This window comes from Eublepharis macularius, chromosome 9 (genome assembly GCF_028583425.1).
Source record: "Eublepharis macularius isolate TG4126 chromosome 9, MPM_Emac_v1.0, whole genome shotgun sequence".
Taxonomy (NCBI): domain Eukaryota; kingdom Metazoa; phylum Chordata; class Lepidosauria; order Squamata; family Eublepharidae; genus Eublepharis; species Eublepharis macularius.
The window spans coordinates 22,242,995-22,263,758 of NC_072798.1; the positions used below are offsets into that span (position 1 = coordinate 22,242,995).

The 20,764-nt window shown below is 44.3% G+C and overlaps 1 protein-coding gene across 1 annotated transcript; it reads left to right on the forward strand.

Moving 5' to 3' along the window:
• Positions 1-354: 354 nt before the first annotated feature.
• NINJ2 (ninjurin 2) lies at positions 355-10,453 on the forward strand. Its single transcript, XM_054989234.1, has 3 exons — positions 355-523; positions 6,169-6,358; positions 10,250-10,453. Exons 1-2 carry the CDS (start codon positions 370-372, stop codon positions 6,333-6,335), a joined length of 321 nt encoding a protein of 106 aa, XP_054845209.1. The 5' UTR covers positions 355-369; the 3' UTR covers positions 6,336-6,358; positions 10,250-10,453.
• The last annotated feature ends 10,311 nt before the right edge of the window (positions 10,454-20,764 follow it).

Genomic DNA, 20,764 nt, shown 5'->3' on the forward strand with positions numbered 1-20,764 from the left:
CAATGAACCTAAAATGTTGTTGAGGAGTACCTCATGCCAGGAATCAAGTTATCTGATATAGGAAAGCTAACGAGACACCTAGGGCTTCTTAAGTGCATGCCTATATCTGAATCAGGCATGACTGGAGTCATCCAGAACAAGATGAATGTGTTCAGAACATATTTGCACATCATTTTATTTTTCTGGATACTCCAAGACATCCTAGCTTTTAATGCTGTTCCTCTGCATCAGATTTGTCGGCAAGTCCATTTCTGAGTGACCGTGACCTTCCTTCCTTCCTTCCTTCCTTAGGACTCTCATCCTGGTTCCAGGAGGGAAAACATGATCAACATCAACCATTACGCTACCAAGAAAAGCGTGGCCGAGAGCATGCTAGACGTGGCGCTGTTCATGGCTAATGCCACGCAGCTGAAAGCGGTGCTGGAGCAGGGGCCTTCCTTCCGCTATTATGTCACCCTGACCACTCTCATCAGCATTTCCCTCTTCCTCCAGACTGTGATTGGGATTCTCCTCATTGTGATTGGTAAGTCTCTTTCCGAGGATCTTTATGTCCTACCCGGAGCTTGGCCATAAAGGAAAATGATGCCAAGGCTGTGCTCCGTTGCTTCTCCCTCTCTGTAGGTTTTTTGAAAAACAAAATCCCAGAGGTGGTTCAAACAATATTGGGGACTGTTTGTTTCACTAAGAGTTTCATGTGAGCCATGTAATGTGAGAATCAGTGATCTTAGAAGAACTTTTCAAGAGTTTCTGGCACCGTGGAAAGGGCTACAGCAGAAATCCATAACCATGCTTAGCATCTGTATAGCACTTTCTCTGTGTTCAAAGTGCTTCACACACAGTATCTCAGCAATCCTTGTGACTATCCTGCAGAGTAGAGCAGCATTATTATCTCTGTATTGTTTATATAAGGGGCTGGGTGGGGCTGAGACCATGAGCTATAGTGGCTTGCACTTAATGAGTACAGCACCAACCACTTGAAGCACCGATTGTAACAAAAATGGAGGGGTCTCCTTGTGAATTGGGGGAATTAGCATTCAAGGAGACACAGTAAGAGGGGGTAACTGGAATCTCCACCAATGTATACCAGGATCGTTCCCTTAGAGAACTCTTGAGTAAATGGGCAGATGTACAACAGGAAAGGTTTATTAACAGAGCAATAGAAGGCAAACACTCTAGAAACACACACAGCATACAGAGCTAACTAAGAAAACAGGAAGAAAATGAAGAGAGTTGTTGAGATCAGATGATATTTTCCAACCTCGGGGAGAAGGAGGAGAGGATCCACGGAGGAGCAGCAAAACCTTCATGGTGAGAAGGAGGCTCAAGCGAACATGAGGGCGTGTGGACGAGTACCAAGATATGCACACACTGAGCATATGGCTGGGCAGTCTAGTTACAGTGGAAAACATACCCTGGAGCATGACTGCCATCTTGCCTCCAAAACAGTGACTTAATTGCTTGTCCTGAGGTGGGACAATAAGTTGAGAAAGGTGTGATATGATTATCTTGGGCTGGACTATAGGTAAAAATATTGCTTGATGACTTGGTAATTACTCAATAGGGAAGCTATCAGATGCATTGAATAACCTTGATTAGGTAAGTGGGAGAGGAAAGGTGGAGGGAGGTGTCGATGGGATTAGGCAGGGAGGTGTCTCAGGAAGCCTCGTTATCTCTGTTGCTCTTCAGGGTGTAGGGGCCGTTCAGTCAGTCTTCCCCTATGACTCATGTCTTGGTAACTTTCCAGTCTCCAGGCCACTTGGCATCTGTGCTGCCTTGCTGGGCACTGTCTGGAAATGCTGGTAAAGAGGTTTATGATATTTCATATCCATAAACTGCCCTTCAAGTATGAGACAGAGGTCTGACTGATAACAAGATGACCAGGTTTACAGCTCTCACACCCAGACATTATACAAAACCAGCTTCCTGTGTGCTCTTAGCCCATATATTATGTTGCTCTTATTAGTTGACAATCCATATGTGTGAAATGAGCACTCCCAAAACATTTCTGAGCTTTTTCTCAGGGGTGCTTTGAATGTTACAGACTTCCCAGGTACGTACTGTTGTCATAAGAACACATTCCTAGGTTTAAGCCTCACTGAATAGAATTGAGTAGACCTGCTTAGGAGCCTCTCTGAAAGTTGTACATACCTATTGTGTTCCTGATAATAGGCGAGAGCTTTACCTATCCTTTCAAACCGATTATGTGTACTTGATTGAGGGGGGTATATGTGCTGCAACGAAAGAGCCCTTCTGTATGCACTGGACTGCCCAGTGACACAGAATCCCACATGGCTCTGGGGTTCGGTGTGTGTTTACATACATTTTTTTAAAATGGCCAGCAGCGTTGTCTTTCTTTTATTCCACTAAATTCCCATGGCTACCATAGTAAGCTTCTCGGTCCATTAGCATCTCGATTGCCAGCTCTCTTGTGAGCACAGTGAAATGAGGCATATAATGGCATCAGGTTAGCTCACTGTGGCCTCCTCTGTCCTGTATTCTGATTTCTCAGCATTGCTGCTGCAGTGTAATAGCTAAGCTTGAGAGCTGCAAGTTGGGAAGTCTCTGGTTTAAATCTTACCTGGGCTACAAGTTCACTAGGGGGCCTTAAGGCCAGCCATTGTCCCCTCGATTCCACATCTACTAGCCTACGAGGGTCATTGCGAGGACTCTAATCGTGTGTTTATTTAACAAAATTTATACCCCATCTTTCTGTCCTCATCAGGGCCACCAAGGTGGCTAACAAATTCAAAACATATATAATAAAAACACATTTTAAAAACCATTAAAACCAAACAAAAACACATCATTAAAACAATTAAATCCAAGCTAAAATGCATATACAAAAACATAAAAGCAACAATTAAAACAGAGCAGGAAGGAGGCATCATTAAGGGAACGCCAGATGAAAAAAAAAGTATTTACCCACTGGTGGATGATGGGAACAGAAGGGGACAGGTGAGTCTCTTTGGCGAGAGAATACTAGGATGGAGCAAGCCCTCTCCCAGGTTGCTAGGCACCTAACCTCAGAAGGCAGGGGCCTCAGATGATGACCCCAATGGTCAGATAGATTTGTAAGAGAGTAGGTGGTAATTGAGGTATGCTAGTCTCAAGACAACACCAGCACCTTGAATTGTACCTCGAAACCATTCGGGAGCCAGTGTAGATGGGTCAACTCATGACTGGAGTGATATGGTCCCTATGGCCCACTCCAGTCAATATTCAGGCTGTAATAGAATGCTAGGCATGGTTAGTTTTTATAGAACAAGATTCAGGTCCAGTAGTACCTTAAAGCCCAACTAGATTTCCAAGGTATGAACTTTCGAGAGTCAAGACTCCCTTTGTCAGAGGCTCTCAAAAGCATGGAAATCTAGTTGGTCTTTAAGATGCTACTGGACCCGAATCTTGCTTTTCTACTGCAGACCAACATAGTTACCCACTTGAAATTAGTTTTTATAGGAAGGCAAGTGAGTAGCGCTTGCACATTGGAGAACAACCTGCCTTTGATGCAGTGATGCATAAATATAAGCATAAACAGACTTATCGCGGTTCTATTTACACAAGATCTCTTGCAATACCTAGTGCATTCATCCCTCTGTATTCTCAGAAATTGTTTGCACAAGATCTTGCACAAGTGAAAAGCAAGTGGGGATTCAATAAGTTTGACTTAATTCAAGCTACTACTGTAATCTTTTTCTTGCATTTTCTCTTGCACAAGAGCTCTAGTGCAAGCAGACATTTTGCGCTGGATTCAACCATACAAGCACGGCCCACCACTTTAATGCGTGAATCTGCGCTCAGTCAGAAATAGCTTATTCTTATTCAGTGTAACAGATCCCCTCCCAGTTGTCTTATGTATCCTCTTTCATCACCCTGCCGAAACCCAAAGCTGCATCCCCCCAGGTGGTCTGTCTTTCTCCTTTCACCAGCCCTGAGCATTCCTGAGCTGCCCTTACAGACAGCTACAGTCTTGAGAGCTGCTCTGAGGTCAGCCCTCTGCCTCCCCTTATGCCATAAACACAGGCTCCTCTTTCTCTGCTTGTGTGTTCAGCATGGAAAGGAATGACGGGGTCATGAACTTGGGCTCCATACAGCTGCAGTTACGCCTGCCGCAATAGAATCTCTTGTCTGCTCATAGAGTCTAGTTGTGAAAAGTCCCAGCCGCCACAGCTCCTGTTGGCTTCAAGCTCCGTCTAGGAATAGCTGCTCTGGTTTTAAACACAGAATCATCTTCCTGCTAAAAATGAAGATTTGCTATATTCCTGATAACTTTCCAGCCTAATTTTAAACTCACCTCAAATATGGGGCTAGCAGAAGGGCATTTTTTGCAAGGCCTGTTCCACAGATTTACCCTGCAGCACATGTGCTTTGGCCACCCATAGCCCAGCACATGAAAGATCTGCATGCTTTTAAAGGACTCCTCGTGCTATATTCGCACATTACATTTGTAGCGCAATGCCTGAACTGTCTTCAGTGTACATCGGGAAAATGTAATATTTAAAGAAGTCTTGCGTTTGCACTCTTGTGCAAATTATTTTGGCGTAAAAGCCAGACAACAATTATGTGAGAATTGTGATTGATCACCCAGTTAAAAAAAAACCCTGAAATGCAGCTGTATATATTTGGAGGAGGGTCACTATCAATTTGCTAGCAATAGCAGCAGTGTGTGCGTGTTTAATGTACATTTGTTTGTTTAGTGTGCATGCATATGCATTTAACCCTTCATTCTAATGCCATTTTTTCTTATTTAATTTGTAGCAAATTTGTTGCAAACTTTTAAACTCACCCCTCTAACTGTCCTTTTAATATCAATTTGATCTATAGCAATAGTTAGGTGATGTTATTTAGCTCCAAGCCATGAAAAGCTTAAATTGCCAGTTGGCAACCTTACCAAGAGGTAAGGGGCAGACACTTGGAAGGAAGCAATTTTGATATGGAAAAGGCCACGTTTTTGGTGGGGGTGGGGTTGCTTATTGCCTGCATCAAATAAACCGGCACACTCAAAGCGGCAATTTCAGCGAAAAGTTGGGAGAACCAATCATGTATCTCCCACACAATGATAAGAACTCGAAGAGACTTGCCTACAAATAAATATGGACAGGATTGGGCTGCATGATCACTTTTTAGGGAACAACCCTAAGCAGAAGTAGGTCCCATTTTACTCAGTGAAACTTGCTCCCGGGAAAATGTTCATAGGAGTGCAGCCTTGAGAGCAATCCTAAGCTGGTTTACTTGGAAGTGAGTTCCATGTTATTCAATGGGGCTTACTCCCAGGAAATCGTCCTTAGGATTCCATCTTTTGTGTGTCATACGGTCCTTGGGAATGTATTTCATGCAGGCAAGAGAGAAGGGAAATGAGATGATTTGTGAAGCTGAGCCGTACACATGTAACATAATGGAGACCTTTATGTCTGAGAGGTGGATATAATTTTTTTTAGATAAATAATTTCAGAGCAGTTTTCCCCCTTGTGGCTTTTGTTTTTCCCTTTGTGGCAATCCAGCTTGAAAATAATCAGGCAAACACGATGCAGATGAATCCAGAGCTTTGCTACCGGATAACACCTTTTCTCACCCCCCCCACCCTCCTTAAATTCTGCTTCTGGTGATGTTAATTCTATAGGGTTGCCAACTCCCTGGAGAAAAAAGGTCTTGCCCCTTTAATGCAGCTTATTAGGATGTTATTCAGCAGGTGATGTTATTTTCCTCTATACCATGAAAAGCTTCAGCTGCCCATTTCCACACATTAGGCCCCTATTAAAGGGGCAGGGCGTTTTTCTCCAGGCCTGTTGGCGACCCAGAGCAGAAGTGAGACAGCTGCTCGCTCTGTTGAGTGAAAAACCAGGAAAATTACTTTTAAATGGCACAGCAGTGCTGTGAAGGCAAATGGTTAGTCTTAGTTGCTTTTTATTTTATTTATTTTTCAAAGCACGCATGCATTTTAAAACTTCGTCATGGGAGAGGACAGCTTGAGAAACATGCCATTCCAGGGAATTAAAAACTCTCCAGAGATGATAACGTTTTCTGGATGCTGACAATTTGGGCAAAAAAGAAACTTCTGCAGAATGCAGGGAGGATGGATTTGGGAGATATGGGCAGGGATGGAGTCTGTGAGGGAAAAGGAGGCCCTGCCCCTCTGAATCCTGCCTTTTCTTCGTATTCGGCCTCCCATAGCTCGGCTGAACTTGAACGACGTGACGAAGCAGCAGCGTCTGAACTTGCTCAACAACATTGCCACGGCTCTGGTCTTCTTTACAGTCATCATCAACATCTTCATTACGGCCTTTGGGGTGCAGAAGACGGGGCTTTACCCAAGCCCTTACGGTCGGAGGTACTATTGAGCCTGAGCAGGCAAGAGAATTGGGTAAGAAATGGGTGAGCTCTTAGCTAAACACCTTGGCAGCCAGACACCCACAAAGGTGTGCAAATATGTAGCCTTCCATCACTTGCGAGTCAGCAGGGGGCCTCAGTAAGGATAGTGGCAGCCAATTTGGGCTGTTTCCACATAGGCCCTTGCTTTATTTTGGAGCTTCCACATGACTCAGAGTCTCTCTACATTAGACACCTGGGCATATGTTCATCAAGTGCCAGGAGTTGCAATGTTAGTCGGGAAGTATAGTTTTACAAGGCAGAGCCGGCGGAGATCGCTCCAGAGGGGATGGATTCTCTCATAGCCCTCTGCCAGCTCTGGCATGCTGGACTGTCTCCCCTTCTGGAGCCTTTCTGCTGCCATCTTTGCTGCTTAAAACTTTGAATTAACTAAGCTTCCACAGGGCAAAGGCTCCAGAAGGGGAGAGAGTCTGGCACGCCAGAGGTGGTGGAGGGCTGTGAGAGAATCCATTCCCTCCAGAGTGATCTCTGCCAGCTCTGTCTTTTAAAACTATGCTTCCTGGCTAACATTGTGTCTCCGTCCTGACACGTGAAGAACACGTGTCAGAAGTCTTGTGTAGAGAGACTCTCAGTGTTCTTTCTGAACACAACTCACGGAGTTCCTTTTTGAGCAGGAGCAGAGGAAAACTTCCTTTGTTCTGACTTAAAGGGGAAGTGGCACTATGGCTCTGTGTGAAAGCTCTGCCCTCAGCCAATCTCATAGGGGCATGGTTTTGAGCTTCCTTCAGCACTACGCTCCAGTTTTATCTCCTCCCTTTCAGTAACTTAATGAGGCTTTTTTTTGACAGCTGAGAGGTGGCTCAGCTAGGGTTGCCAGCTCCATGTTGGGGAATTTCTGGAGATCCTGGAAGGTGTAAGCTGGCGATCTTCCAGAATAACAATTGATCTCCAGGCAATAGAGATCACTTCCCTTGGAGAAAATGGCTGCAGTTCAGGATATGTCAATCGTGATTTTCCAGTTTAAGATTAAAATGAGCCTTTCTCCCATTTTGCTGCCAGTCTACAGCCGTGATCTCTTGGCGGAGGTGTATAGTCCATAAGAATTTCATTCACATTGGCTGGAAAGCCAAGATGTAGTAACCTGACACTTTTTGACTTGCCAACAAAATTGATGGTGGAATCCTAAACAGAGTGACATCCTTCTAAACCCATTGACTTCAGTGAAGTTAGATGAGAGTAACTCTGTTTAGGATTGCAATGTGGGACCCATTGTCTGAAACTTGGCAATTAGGATCTATTGTGCGAAGGGGTTCAGTTGATGTACAATTGATGAACGGAAAACAAAGATGTCACAGGCAAAAATCTGTTTTTCATTGAACACAATAGAAACTAAAAGACATGGGATTAGTTAATTCATTTCAATTTGATTTGTCTGAGAATCAACAAGGTCTTTCCTGCTTTTCATTAGTTCTGAAACAAATGGAATTATCCACAGGCCATGTGGGGCTTTAAAGGCAAGTTTGAAAATCTAAATGAGCCTGGAAATTTGTAATCAATGGCGCTCCTGTGAGACTGGTACACTGGGACACATGATGGTGCCTTGTACGGAGCCAGGCCACTGGTGTATCAAGGTCAGTAGTCTAGTCTGACTGGCACTGGCTCTCCATGGCCTGTGGCAGAAGTCTTTTACATCACGTCATTGGACCAGATGAAGTTTCTGAATGCAAAATAAAACAAAAATCAAGGGCAGAATAAAACAAAAATCTAGTGGCACCTTAAAAACGAACAACTTTTATTTCAACATGAGCTTTTGTGAGTCACTTCTTCAAATATGTGAAAGGAAATTCATACTTTTCATACCCTGAAAATTAACAGAGACTTGGGTTTCTTTACTTACTGCGGCACTAGCAGCTCTCCAGGAGGACCCACTTTATAGGAGATTTGAGGAGTTTTACTAGACTTTAACCTTGCCCCAGTATCTGTTAATTTTCACTTAAACTTACCACCTTACTTATCACCTCTGACCTCTCTCATCATCCATTATTTGTAGCTGCTATTTTTGTTTCACCCTCTGAAGGTTTATGAAAAGACTCATACCCAGGGCTTTTTTTCAGGGGGAACGCGGGGGAACGGAGTTCCGGAACCTCTTGAAAATGGTCACATGACTGGTGGCCCCACCCCCTGATCTCCAGACAGAGAGGAGTTTAGATTGCCCTCCGCACTGCTGAGCGGCGCGGAGGGCAATCTAAACTCCCCTCTGTCTGGAGATCAGGGGGCGGGGCCACCAGCCATGTGACCATTTTCTCCGAGGGCAACCCACTGAGTTCCACGACCTTTCCCAGAAAAAAAGCCCTGCTCATACCTAACCTTTCTTCTGCACCGGGGAGGTAACTCTTCACTGTTCCAGAAGTCAAGCCAAAAGGCACAGAATCAGCCTCTCTGGGACCTTTCATAACTCTCATGTTTGGTCAGTGTGGGGCAGTTCTTTTTAGTCTGCACCGTCTCAAAATGCACCGAAATTGATGAGTGCCGGCACTTTTGTCACTGATGCAGTCATTGGTGATGTCACAGCGCTAACCCTTTCCTTTTTTGCTTTTGCACGTGTGATAAATTGATGCCTCGCTGGAACACTGGATCAATCTATTTCCTGGATTTCTCCCTCTCATCCCATCTGTTCATTGATCCTATGCTGGATTAAAAGAAAAGAAAATGGAGAGGAAAGAGGGGAGGAGGGAGGAATGGAAAGGAGGGGGAGGGAGGGACTGGATAGACAACAGCGGCAAATCACAATGAAGTGGGCTGGCAGAGGGTGGGAGGGGGCAGAAGAAATGGGATAAAGAGTGGGAGGGGGCTAAAAGATGGGATAAAGTGTGCGCACGGGAAAACAGCAGACTGGAAAACAGATAGTTTTTTAAAAAACAGTCAGGGTATAAACGCTCCCAGGAAAGCCACAGAGAAGCCGTATGGTAGCCGGAGTGATGGCAGCAGATCAGGGGCAGATGGTCATGGACAGGGTTTTTTTTTCTGGGAAAAGAGGTGGTGGAACTCAGCGGGTTGCCCTCGGAGAAAATGGTCACATGGCTGGTGGCCCCGCCCCCTGATCCCCAGACGGAGGGTAGTTTAGATCGCCCTCCGTGCCGCTCCAGCGGTGCGGAGGGCAATCTAAACTCCCCTCTGTCTGGAGATCAGGGGGCGGGGCCACCAGCCATGTGACCATTTTCAAGAGGTTCTGGAACTCAGTTCCACTGCGTTACAGCTGAAAAAAAGCCCTGGTCATGGAGAAAATGCTGCAGTATGGGAACTGAACTGGCAAAATTGGCACATGCAGAAGGGGTTTACCTCTTTTTTCCCCCCGTGCAAAATTTCCACTTGAAAGATTCTTGGCAGAATTCACTCTCTGCCTTAAACTGTTCCCCCCAAACGTAACCCCTTAAGTGCGATTCCCGGTATGACTTCCTTTCATATACCTCAGTAAGGGAGTGGTGACTTACAAAAGCTCATAGTGAAATAAATGTTATTAGTAGTTAAGGTGCTAGTGTACTTTTGTTTTATAACACGACGATAGATAGCCCCATTGCCCCATTACAATGATCAAGGGCAGCCCCTTGTTACCGAAGTTACCAAAGGCATGTGGGATTGCAGCAAGATCATTGTTGCAAAGGAGAGGAGGACCCAGTGAGCAAACTGACTAGAAGTTGGAAGACGGCACTCGTGGGCATGCTGTAAGCACAACACATGCTTCACGCACATTCAAGTTATTTGTAATTTAATATGGAAGGCAGCCTGAAGTAGGCCTATAAATCACGCAGAGCATCTGTTATCCTTTTCTGAAATTTGAAATGGCGCTCCTGCTGCCTGTGGTACACCTGGCTCCTGCAGCACAAGTTGGCCACCCGCTGCATTATTTCCTTGGTTTGTTTTGCAGACTGAATGCATGGCAACTGACTGGGATACCTTCTGTAGTTTTGCTGACATTCCATACGTGGCGGTGAAGCTTCAGTGCAGCCTGCTAGAAGCACGTGGAAGTGGTTCCATGTGGACTGTTTATACAATGCACGTAGGGCTCCGAAGAGGTAAAATTTTTTCAAATATCTGCAGAAATCCATTTCCAGAGCCTGACCTACTCTTTCTTCGCTGAAGAGCTTAACTACCTTACTAGTGATGTGTATGTATTGTGGTGTGCATGTGAACAGAAACACACTTTGTAATAATCCAGGTGGAATTCTGTAAATGGGCTTCCTAGTTTTAGACAAATGGCAATTCTCAAAAACCCAAATTTGGAGAGTGTTGGATCTCTTGGACACACATACATGCAGTTGCTGTGTACTGAATCAGACTTTGGTTCATTGAGGTCACTGTCGTTTACTCTGACTGGCAGCAGCTCTCCAGGGTCTCAGGCAGAGGTCTTCCACATCACCTATTGCCTGGTCCTTTTTAACTGAAGATACCAGGGATTGAACCTGGGACCTTCTGGGTGCAAAGCAGAGGCGCTTTCATGGAGCCACAGCCCTCCCCTCTTTTGAGCAGAACTACATTACAAAAGCGAATACATGTTTCCAGTACACATGCTTGCCATTTAACATGAATATAGGGGAAGGATTTGCAGGGAGGGACTGACAGGCAGAGTACTTGTGCTTTACTTCCATTCTTCTGTGCAAATAGCCTCCTGGGTGTTTTTACTTCACCACCAAGCATCGTCTGATCTTGGAGCTTGGCTGGAGAAAATGAATTAAAAAATGAAAACAAGATATTGGGCAGAGGATTTGCAAAAGAACATCAGCAGCTTGTGGATAAATTAATCCCACCTGATGATTCTCCTCTGAAAAGACCTGCTCCCCTGCAACGAGCATTGGGGGGGGGGGGGGAGAAGACAAGCCTGCAAACCTGGAGTTTTTTCATTATTGGTTGTTGCACTTTCAGAGCCACAAGGGAACTGCCCGTGGGGGTAATGCAAAATTAATTTTGCAAAGAGAGACAGTGGTGTGAGCTGAGCCTCAGGTGCATGCCTTCCGTGCCCAGCATTTTCTCCTTTTGCTAAAATGGACTAACAGCTAAGCTCATTAGTGATTATAGTGTTATTAGTGTTTATTAGACAACAGTAAGTGGCCCAAATGTATTGTGCATCAAGTGTAACTTAACTAGGGAAATGCCAGAGAGCTCCAGATCCTTAAGCTAAAAAGGCAGGGGCGGGAGCAGGTGGTGGTGGTGGTGGTGGTGGGGAGAGGCACGGTTCCAAACTGCTTTCTTTACCCTGGCATTGATATTTAAGCACTCCTCGAGCACCAACAAAGATGAAAAAGAAAACATTACTAAACACTTTCTCTTTCCTTCCAAATCCTGTCCACTTTGTAAATCATCATTATAAAAATTGTATTCATGCTCCGTGCAAGAAATACTACCTTAGGAAAAAGAGTGACCAGCATAGCCTTCAACATTCAACACCTCTCAGCTGTATGAGTAAACAAGACAAATACTTACACTTTTCTTTGCTCTGTAAAATGCCCTGCAGATTTGATTGTGTGCTATGTGCTTGATTAACGGTGGCTGCAATGGCTATAGTGGCAGTGGCCACAATATTAAAATAAACTGAATATTGCAAATGACTGTAAAAACCTACTGACTGGTCAGTTACAAGCATTAAGATTATTAATTCTGAAATGCATGCCAGTGCATTATCAGTGCATGCAAGTATGCTACAAGAGACTGGTTATTGTGCTGTTAGAAATTAATGAAATAAAACTCCCATGATCCTCAAGTACTAAGAAAAGGCTTCTTGTATCTCTGAGCCACAGCGCTGGCTGTATCTCCTCCAAACCTGCCTCTACAGGAAGCAGGTAAGTTGGCTGCGCCCCTGCCTTGTATTTAGATCAATCACTCTCAATGCAGAGATGCAGCAGAATTTCCAGCTCACAGGAGACATGCCCAGAACAGTTACTTAGGCAGGGATCTAAAAGCGACTCTTTCTGCATGTGAGGATGAACTGTGCCTTACATTTTAATTTTGGGGAATGGGATGCCTTAGCTACAAACACACTGGAAGTCACTACACAATGGTCACCACTAACCAATGATAACACAGTTGATCAGGTACACACAGAACTCCACTATTAAGAGCCCCTTGACCTTGTAATTTTTGGCAAGGCAATTCTGCACATGCAAAAGAAAGACAGTATGGAGCTGCTCTCCTTGAGCGCAGAAGGCCGCACACAGGATATGAGGCATCCTCAGTATTGGCTTTGTATCTTAAGTTTTTATAGCTATGTTGAAATATAGACCAAATAAAACTCACCACCAGCATATATGCAGTGAGGGGGAAATAACATTTTTAACCTCTACTAGTGTTAACGACAATAAAAGTGTTTATAGTAATGCATCGTTTTAAGGCTGCACACATTAACCTCATTGTCTTGAGCACAGTGTAATGATGCAGAAACGTATGGTTGCTACTGCTTTTGGTTTGTTCCGTTTCATAAAAGCAGACTTGCAATTGTGTTAGCCCACTGAGAACTGGGACATTCTTTGTATATTCTAGGCATTATATGCTTTCTTTTTATTTATTAAAAGTATATTTTATCCAAAGGTGTGATTCAGTGTATATATTCAAATGTTCACTGCATGGGGGGGGGAAGTATCTTACAGTTAACCATTTCCTTTATTTTATATATCAATGATAAAAAAATTATATTATCGCCCTGATCTGGAAGTGATGGTGCAGATCTCAGACTTTATGGAAAGGGCTGCAGCTAGAGGAAAAAACCCTCATATCCATCCTTTGGGGTGCCGAACAGGTAGGAGCTGGGAAGATAAGAGCCTCCTCCTCCTCATCACCGGACAGCGCTACAATTTGTTCAGGAAGAAGCCGGGGAGTGGTTCCTTATAACCCAGACTGCCTTACAACACAGTGTACATTCAGGCTTGTGTCTGGTGTTAGAACAAAAGATACCTCTGTGTTTGACTATGGTCGAATCCACATTACTCCTTCTAAGTCGCATGTTCCCCGCATTCCCCACGCAATCCCGAGTGCCGGTCACATTACCTCATTAAACAGACGCATTTCATTCGCATTTCTCCTGAATATGTGGTCACAGGTTTTCAACGGGAGTTTCACGGTGGCTGTGAACGGGCCAATGCGCAATTTACGTGGTTTTTTTAAAAACCACCCCCTTTCCTGTCTCTCCGGCCGTTCCGAGAGTTCCTATTGGCTGATTCAACTTGCAGGTGCTCCGTAGTTTGCAAAAGACTGTTTTTGACTTCATAGCATTAGATTTATTGATTATGCTGTTTCTGAATCAAATCTGGTAGTTTGAAAAATCATTTTGGGGTGAATCCATCCTCAGAACGGACTCGTGAAACTTCCTTTTTAACTGTTTTTTATTTTATATTACTGTAATATCGAAATTACAAAATATCGAAATAATGACACTCCAAGGAAGTGAAACTTCAGTAAAATTCAGGCACTGAACTGTCCTGCACAGGAAATGCCCACAAAAGCTTCCCACATGCTTCCAAATTTCCAAAAAAGAAACGGGAGAGAGCCATCAGTGCTGTCAGTGGGGGAAAGAGAGGCATCATTATCTTCAATGATGTTTCTTTATAAGGCAAGATCGAAATAACGGAAAAGTGCACTCAAAAATTTTTTTTAAAAAATGGGCGGGGAAAAAAGTTCCCGCCCAAAAAAGCGGTTTTCGAGCGGCCGTGTGACCGGAGGGACGCGCGAGAAAGACGGATTGGAAGCAGGAATGTGAACGAAGAGGAAAAAATCGCGGATTGGAGGCAAACGGAAGATATCCGATAAACATGCGGGTAATGGGTGAATGTGGATTCGACCTAAGTTAGCTTGACATACAAGAACTTTAGCAGACCTGCAGCACATCCAGGTATCTGCTTCTGACATTTCCGATTCTGCCCCACAGCATACAGATAGGGCTACCTGCTGAAAGTCTGTTACAGGAGGCACATGGGAGAACAAGGGATGCATGATTACTGCTCCTGATAAAAGTAAGCCAGGCTTGGTCTAGCGGACATAGAAGAAATGGAGTCTAGAATGACCCCGTTCCAAAATCTGTCCCAGATAAGCCATCAATGTAGGTCTTGAACGGTAGGAATGGGGACAAAATTCCACAGAAAACTTCTTTCATAATTAGGATACTACCAAATTAGGGTACAAGCGCAGGTGTGTGTGCACGCGCACGTACACACGCACAGTCAAGCAAGAACCTGCAACGACTTGCAGAAGGCATCACATTTCCCCTCCCTATTTCCTTTTTCCCTTCCCTGAAAGCTCCTCCCATTTTTCTGCTCTCCTTCCCCACTCACCAGCCAACCTACCTTTATTTGCTGCCCTGTGTTCAGTTCTCCCTCCTTCCCTCCTCCTGGCAGCCTCAACCTGGGAAAAATGTGTCTCAGTTGCATAGTGCCAGCTGCCAGGCCCAACCCAGTTGTACTGTGGGGAGCTGCAGGGACTCGCGCACGGCACCTTGTTTGCCCCTGTACCCCCTTGCTCACATCATTCCCCCCCCCCATCTCCTGGCACCTCTATACCCTCATCTTTCCCTGTTTCCTTCTCGTCTCACCCACATTCCTTTTCTCTGCTCCCCTCCATCTTCAGTTATATTATTTACTTTCTTCATTTATCCTTCACCTTTTCTCCACAATGGGAACCCAATTCCCCTCTCCTCCATTTTATCTTCACAACTCTGTGAGGAAAATTAGGCTGAGAATGTGTAATTGGTAGGCCCCAGGTCCCCTAATGGACTTCCACGGCAGAGTGGTAATTTGAATTTGGCGCTTTCAAATCCTAATCTGACGCTCTAACCACTATACATGGTAGCGAGATATGTAGTGACTATTGTTGAATAGAAACGAGCATCCAGGCCTGGCCCCAACAAGTCCTCCCTCAAAGGCCCAACTATTGTGATCGCTTCCTTTCTTAAAGGTGTGGGTGCTGTAGGCTTTTTTTAAAATAAGATTTCAGATTTTTCTGCAAACCCATGCCTTAGCTCAGATTTCAAAGACAAGTTTTTTTTGTCCATGGCTCCAATCTTCAGATTTAAGCATCCGCAGATAAGGCCATATTGAGAATTAGATGTACTGAGGAATTATATGATGCATGGTTTTTTTTCTGGGAAAAGAGGTGGTGAAACTCAGTGGGTTGCCCTCGGAGAAAATGGTCACATGGCTGGTGGCCCCACCCCCTGATCTCCAGACAGAGGGGAGTTTAGATTGCTCTCCACGCCGGCAATCTACTCCCCGCTGTCTGGAGATCAGGGAGCAGGGCCACCAGCCATGTGACCATTTTCAAGAGGTTCCGGAACTCCATTCCACCGCGTTCCCGCTGAAAAAAAGCCCTGATATGATGGAATATAACACCTCCCTTCCCATTCTTGTATAAGTTACATCACTGATAAATAGGAAAGACTACTTCATTCCATAAATAGGGGGATAGGGAGATATGTTATTTTTCAGTGCAGGAAAATGTCTCAGGAAGACGTAGGAGGCCCACAAAAAAATAACACACACATTTCTGTCAAGGGGCCTGTATTTATAAACCAACGTAAATGATTCTGTCCCATCTTATAAGCGAGAAATGTTCTGAGGTTGTATTTAAGGCACAAATTTGAGAGCAGCAGTACAGAATTTAAATATACTGAACACTAACGTTGACAATTTATAAATGTTTGACAGATACTTCAAACGTCACATAGACAACAATGAAAAAAACAAGCAAATATATACAGATAATAGATTCTTTCCAAACAGTCCATCTATGCCTACCTTTTGCTTTGACTGGACTGCAAAATGCAATCCTGATTCCCATGGTTTTTTTTTAAATAAGGCTGTTACACAGTTAAAGAAACAGTTGATTAATGATACAATTTTTCATATGATTATGGCTGCAATCCTATTCTTGCTTACTTGGAATAAAGTCCTATTGAACTCGGTGGGATTTATTTCCTCCTCTATGGGAGATGAAGGGAATACTCTTCTAAGGAGGCATCTGCCATCTATACCAAATCCACTGTTCAATTAAAGAGGACAATTCTTTAGTCAAATAATTAATTGGCTCAAACCTATTAAAAATCTTCTAACTGCCTAAACCAGAGGTCCCCAACCTTTCTGAGCTTGTGGGAAATTCTGGAATTCTGACACAGGGTGGTGGGTGCAACCACAAAAAGACTGCTTCAGGAGGTGGAGACAAGCACGAAATGCCGGAAAACAAGTTTATGCATAATTCCAATAGCAACTATTCAACATTTCAGGCAGAAGATTTGCTCAATAGGATGCCTTTTAATCTGTCCAGCCAATGAGCTCTCCACTGGCCAACCAGAATCCCCGCTGGGCAAAAGCCTCACCTACTTTCTAAAAACACATGGCATGCACCAGGAAAGGTACCAGCAGGCACTATGGCACCCATAGGCACCATGTTGAAGACCCCTGGCCTAAACATTGCAGCCTTAGTTTCTGATGTAGTAAAGTGACTATGGTGTGATGTCTGTCTGCACACTTCTCAATCTGGTGAAAGCTGAGAATTGCACATAACACCATGTTTGCATTATGTTTGATGGGCTGCAGGATTGTATCTCATGTGCCCCCTACCCATTAGTAAAAACTGGGGGCTTAAGACTAGCCACACAGCCTTTCTACTGCAAATACTTACATACAAGCCACATGCACAAAAACTCTGGTAGTTGTAGGTGGGGACGGACCCACATATAAGCCAAACTTCTGTGAAACTTCTCAGTATTGACCATAACTTGAAGATCTATGGAACATGCATGGTGGCTGAGTAGGGTGGGCTACAGTAAGTCATGCTATTTGCTTTCATGTGACCGGTTTAAAATTTGTCCACCCTAATGAGAAACAGTATGATGAATTTCTCTGATATATGGCCACAATGCATGTTGTCTGAATAGAATATTTTATATTACACGAGAAATATTGTGCTTGCCATGGGAACAGCAAAAAGTCACATAAAGGTAATTTTATGATGTCAACCCCCCTGCCCCTGCCCATATATGGGAAGCAGACCTCCTGTACCAAGAAGATCAGAAATAAAAAGGCTCACTCGCATGCCTCTAAATAATTTACAAAATGTCAGAACTAAGTTTATAAGAAAGACATATCACTTAAGATGAGCTCACACAGGTGGACTATTTTCATGTCATTGTCCCCAGGTGCAAAAACTAAATGCAGAAATCCACAATACAGCCTTACTTCCTATTGCATTTTTTTCCTAATTGTGATAGAGGCCCACCATCACAGACACAATGAATGCACCGAGTGCTAATTCATAAACTGAGGTGCTTATACACTTGGATGGTTGAAATGCTGTTTACATGAGTAAACCATCCGTTTATTTTGCTAAATCAGACAAGCCCTTTCAGAGATCTCTGTGGTGCTACTACTATTTGTTAACGAAGATTCCCTTCTGGATGCTGTGCACAAGCTTTTACTCTAGATTTTAAAGCACTGAATTTGATGGGCTACTTAGCAGCCTCTCTGTTGGGTTCCAGATTGCTCAACTGACCTAGGGAGTCAAAGCCAGTAGCACTGAGACGTTGGATAGTGACCACCAGGGGTCATTTTGTAGAAAAAGAGCGGCAGGAACTTATTAGCATAACTCATTAGCATATGTCATGCCCCTTGCCACCACTGGAAGTGTGTCATTGGCATAACTGATTTGCATATGCCACACCCCGACATCATCTATCCTGGCTGTTTTGGACCCAATCTTGGCCATTCAGGGCTGAAATTGGGCCCAAAATGGCAAAAAGGTGATGAAAATGGCCTAAAAGTGGCCCAAAATGATCAGAGTTGGGCTGCTGCTAAGCAGGAGAGTGATCCACTACCCGTCAAAGGCCTGATCCTGGCCATCTGGGGACCAATCCTGGCTATTTTGGGCCCAATCCAGGCTGAAAGAGGCCCCAAATGGCTGAAAGGTGGGCGGGGCCACCTGACATGTGACCTCTTTGGAGAACTACCGGAACTGCGTTCCTGCGCGTTCCCTCTCAAAATGAGCCCTGGTGACCACACTGTTATCATAGGAAATATCGGATAGGTTGGGTAAAAGATACCAGGAGCCGCCTAATACAGCCACATCAATGGTGCATCTAACTTCACACTGTCCAAACTGACCAGCATCAGCTCCCCAGGGTCTCCGGCAGACATTTTCTTTTCCAGTCGTGCTACCTGAGAGCCCCTCATTGGACCGGCTAGGAACTGACTCTCTTACCTTAAACATGCAAAATATGTCTGACAGTGGACCGGAGGTGCAAAACTCAAGACACAAGTGCTGGTCATTTTCAAACATACTTCCTGGCAGGCGGCAACCAACTTCAGATGAACACATACTTAAATAAATTAACATACGATACAAATAGCATCTGGTTTTCCTCTGAGAGAAAACAGTAAATGTATGTACTTCCTTGCTACTGCTACTGTTTTTGCACTTCTGCTAGAAATGAGCAGCTTACACTAAAGCTAAGCCACCTCAGATTCTCCATCCTATATGGAAGAAGCGTACAGACTCCTGGGGCTTTTTACATAGCTTATTTTACCCCTTATTCACGTCCTGGAGCCACAAGCTTGCTCTTCCATGTGAAATTTTTGCACAGTAATGCAGGCAAGGTATAAAACCTGAGGTGTTTGGCTAATATTTACATAATGTGCCCAGCCCTGGGAGAGGAGCGGGAGGCCTGTTGATGATCAGCTACAGCCATCGCTGAGTAAGGAACTGGGGCGACAGGGTCTGCTTCTGCAGGGCATTACCCAGATCCCCACCCCCACCCCACCTGGTACTTGTTCCAAGACAAAGATGCAGATATGCACATGCGCAGTCTCTCTCTCCCTCTCTCATACACACTCACATGCACACCTCTGTGCGCCAGGCAAGAACAGGGCCAGAACTATTTCTTACAGTGATTCTTGCTATCCCTGTGAACAGAGTGAGATAACAAAAGGTACGGAATAGTCAGCAGCCATTCCTGCGTAAAACCAAGCCAGCAAATCTCAGCAAACACTGTGACCCAGCACAGCAATTTGTATACTTTATCTAATTTTCAACTTAGGGAAGATGACTGAGAGCAGAACTACAAGTGACAAAAGGCACAGGTTGGACACTTGTCAGCTTCCCTCAAGTTTTGATGGGAAATGTAGGCATCCAAGGCCGATTCCAGACGGCCCTCCCCATCCCAAAACGTCGCGCGGAAAACGCGAAATATCGCGTTTTCTCGCGCGAGTTTCAGGATGGGGAGGGCCGTCTGGAATCGGCCCTAGTCTTGCAGCTTGACTCTCTGTCTGCTGTCCAATGGACTTTTCAACTGTCACTTGTCCAACATTCCGCCAAGCTGCCTACATTTCCCATCAAAACCTGAGGGAAGCTGACAAGTGTCACTTGTAGTTCTGCTCTCAGAGCATCAAAAATGTGCTTCCAGCATTAAAAAACAAAACACCAGTTGGCCCAAGGAAGACACAGGCCAGGCAAAGACACAGGCAAAAAGTTAGCTGCATTTAAGCTTAACAGACTTCAACGCAGCTGATGCTGTGTTGGGTTGTAGCTATTAGGGTGTACTGTTTATGCTATAAAGCTGGTGAAGAAAGGCAAGTTTTGCAAACTGAGAATTTGTGTTTTATTGTCAGTAAATGCTACTTCCCATTATCATTTGGCCTGTGTGTGTATAAATTCATGTAAGTTCCTTCAGCAAAAACTCCTGTGTCAGAAAACCAACTCTGCCACAAAATCCTATGTACAGCCACTACTCATTTCTATAAAGATTTTCAATGGTTTGTTTCCTGAAAGTGTGTGTCACACAAACAATATGCCCAAAGTTCACATTAAATAGCACAAAGGAAAGCTTCTTCCCACGATGCCATGTAGATAGCAGTTCTTCTTCTTACATCATTGAGGGAGCAACTGTTCTTCATGCACAATCAATTCCAGAACATAATAGCAAAATCATAACTTATTAAATAAATCTTCCAAATGCTACACTACATACTGAGTTCAAGAAAGAGGGGGTGGTCTCATAATGTATGAATGACTCTCTCCTTCACCAAATGTTTTAGCATATGAAATAAATAAAAAATTCATTTTTCCTATGCTCCCTAAGTCACATTTCATATGATTGTCAGGATCAACAGAATTATTTTCCTATCACCGACAACAGTCCTTGTGAGGTTTCACCCCCCACGTGATGCTAGTTCAAATGAGTTGTTGATTAACCCAAGAAAGATGCTGGTAGTCAGAAGGCACCTTTGATTCCACGTAAGGCCTAAGGATTTTTGTTGTTGTTCTGCTATACCTGAGTAGAGCATCATTTGCTTTGACTGAGGAGGGGAACCCACCAGCTCCTCAAATGTGTCCCAGTTAGGCTGGTGCATGAGGAGGCATTCACAAGCCACACTGGAGAATTTGGTCCAAAGGCAGAATGAATTTCAGAATG

Bases quoted from the DNA above. Each gene is read 5' to 3' on its own strand.
- NINJ2 (XM_054989234.1), top strand. From the start codon at position 370: ATGCTAGACGTGGCGCTGTTCATGGCTAATGCCACGCAGCTGAAAGCG. The intron at 524-6,168 runs GTAAGTCTCTTT...GGCCTCCCATAG, and splicing joins GATTCTCCTCATTGTGATTG to CTCGGCTGAACTTGAACGAC.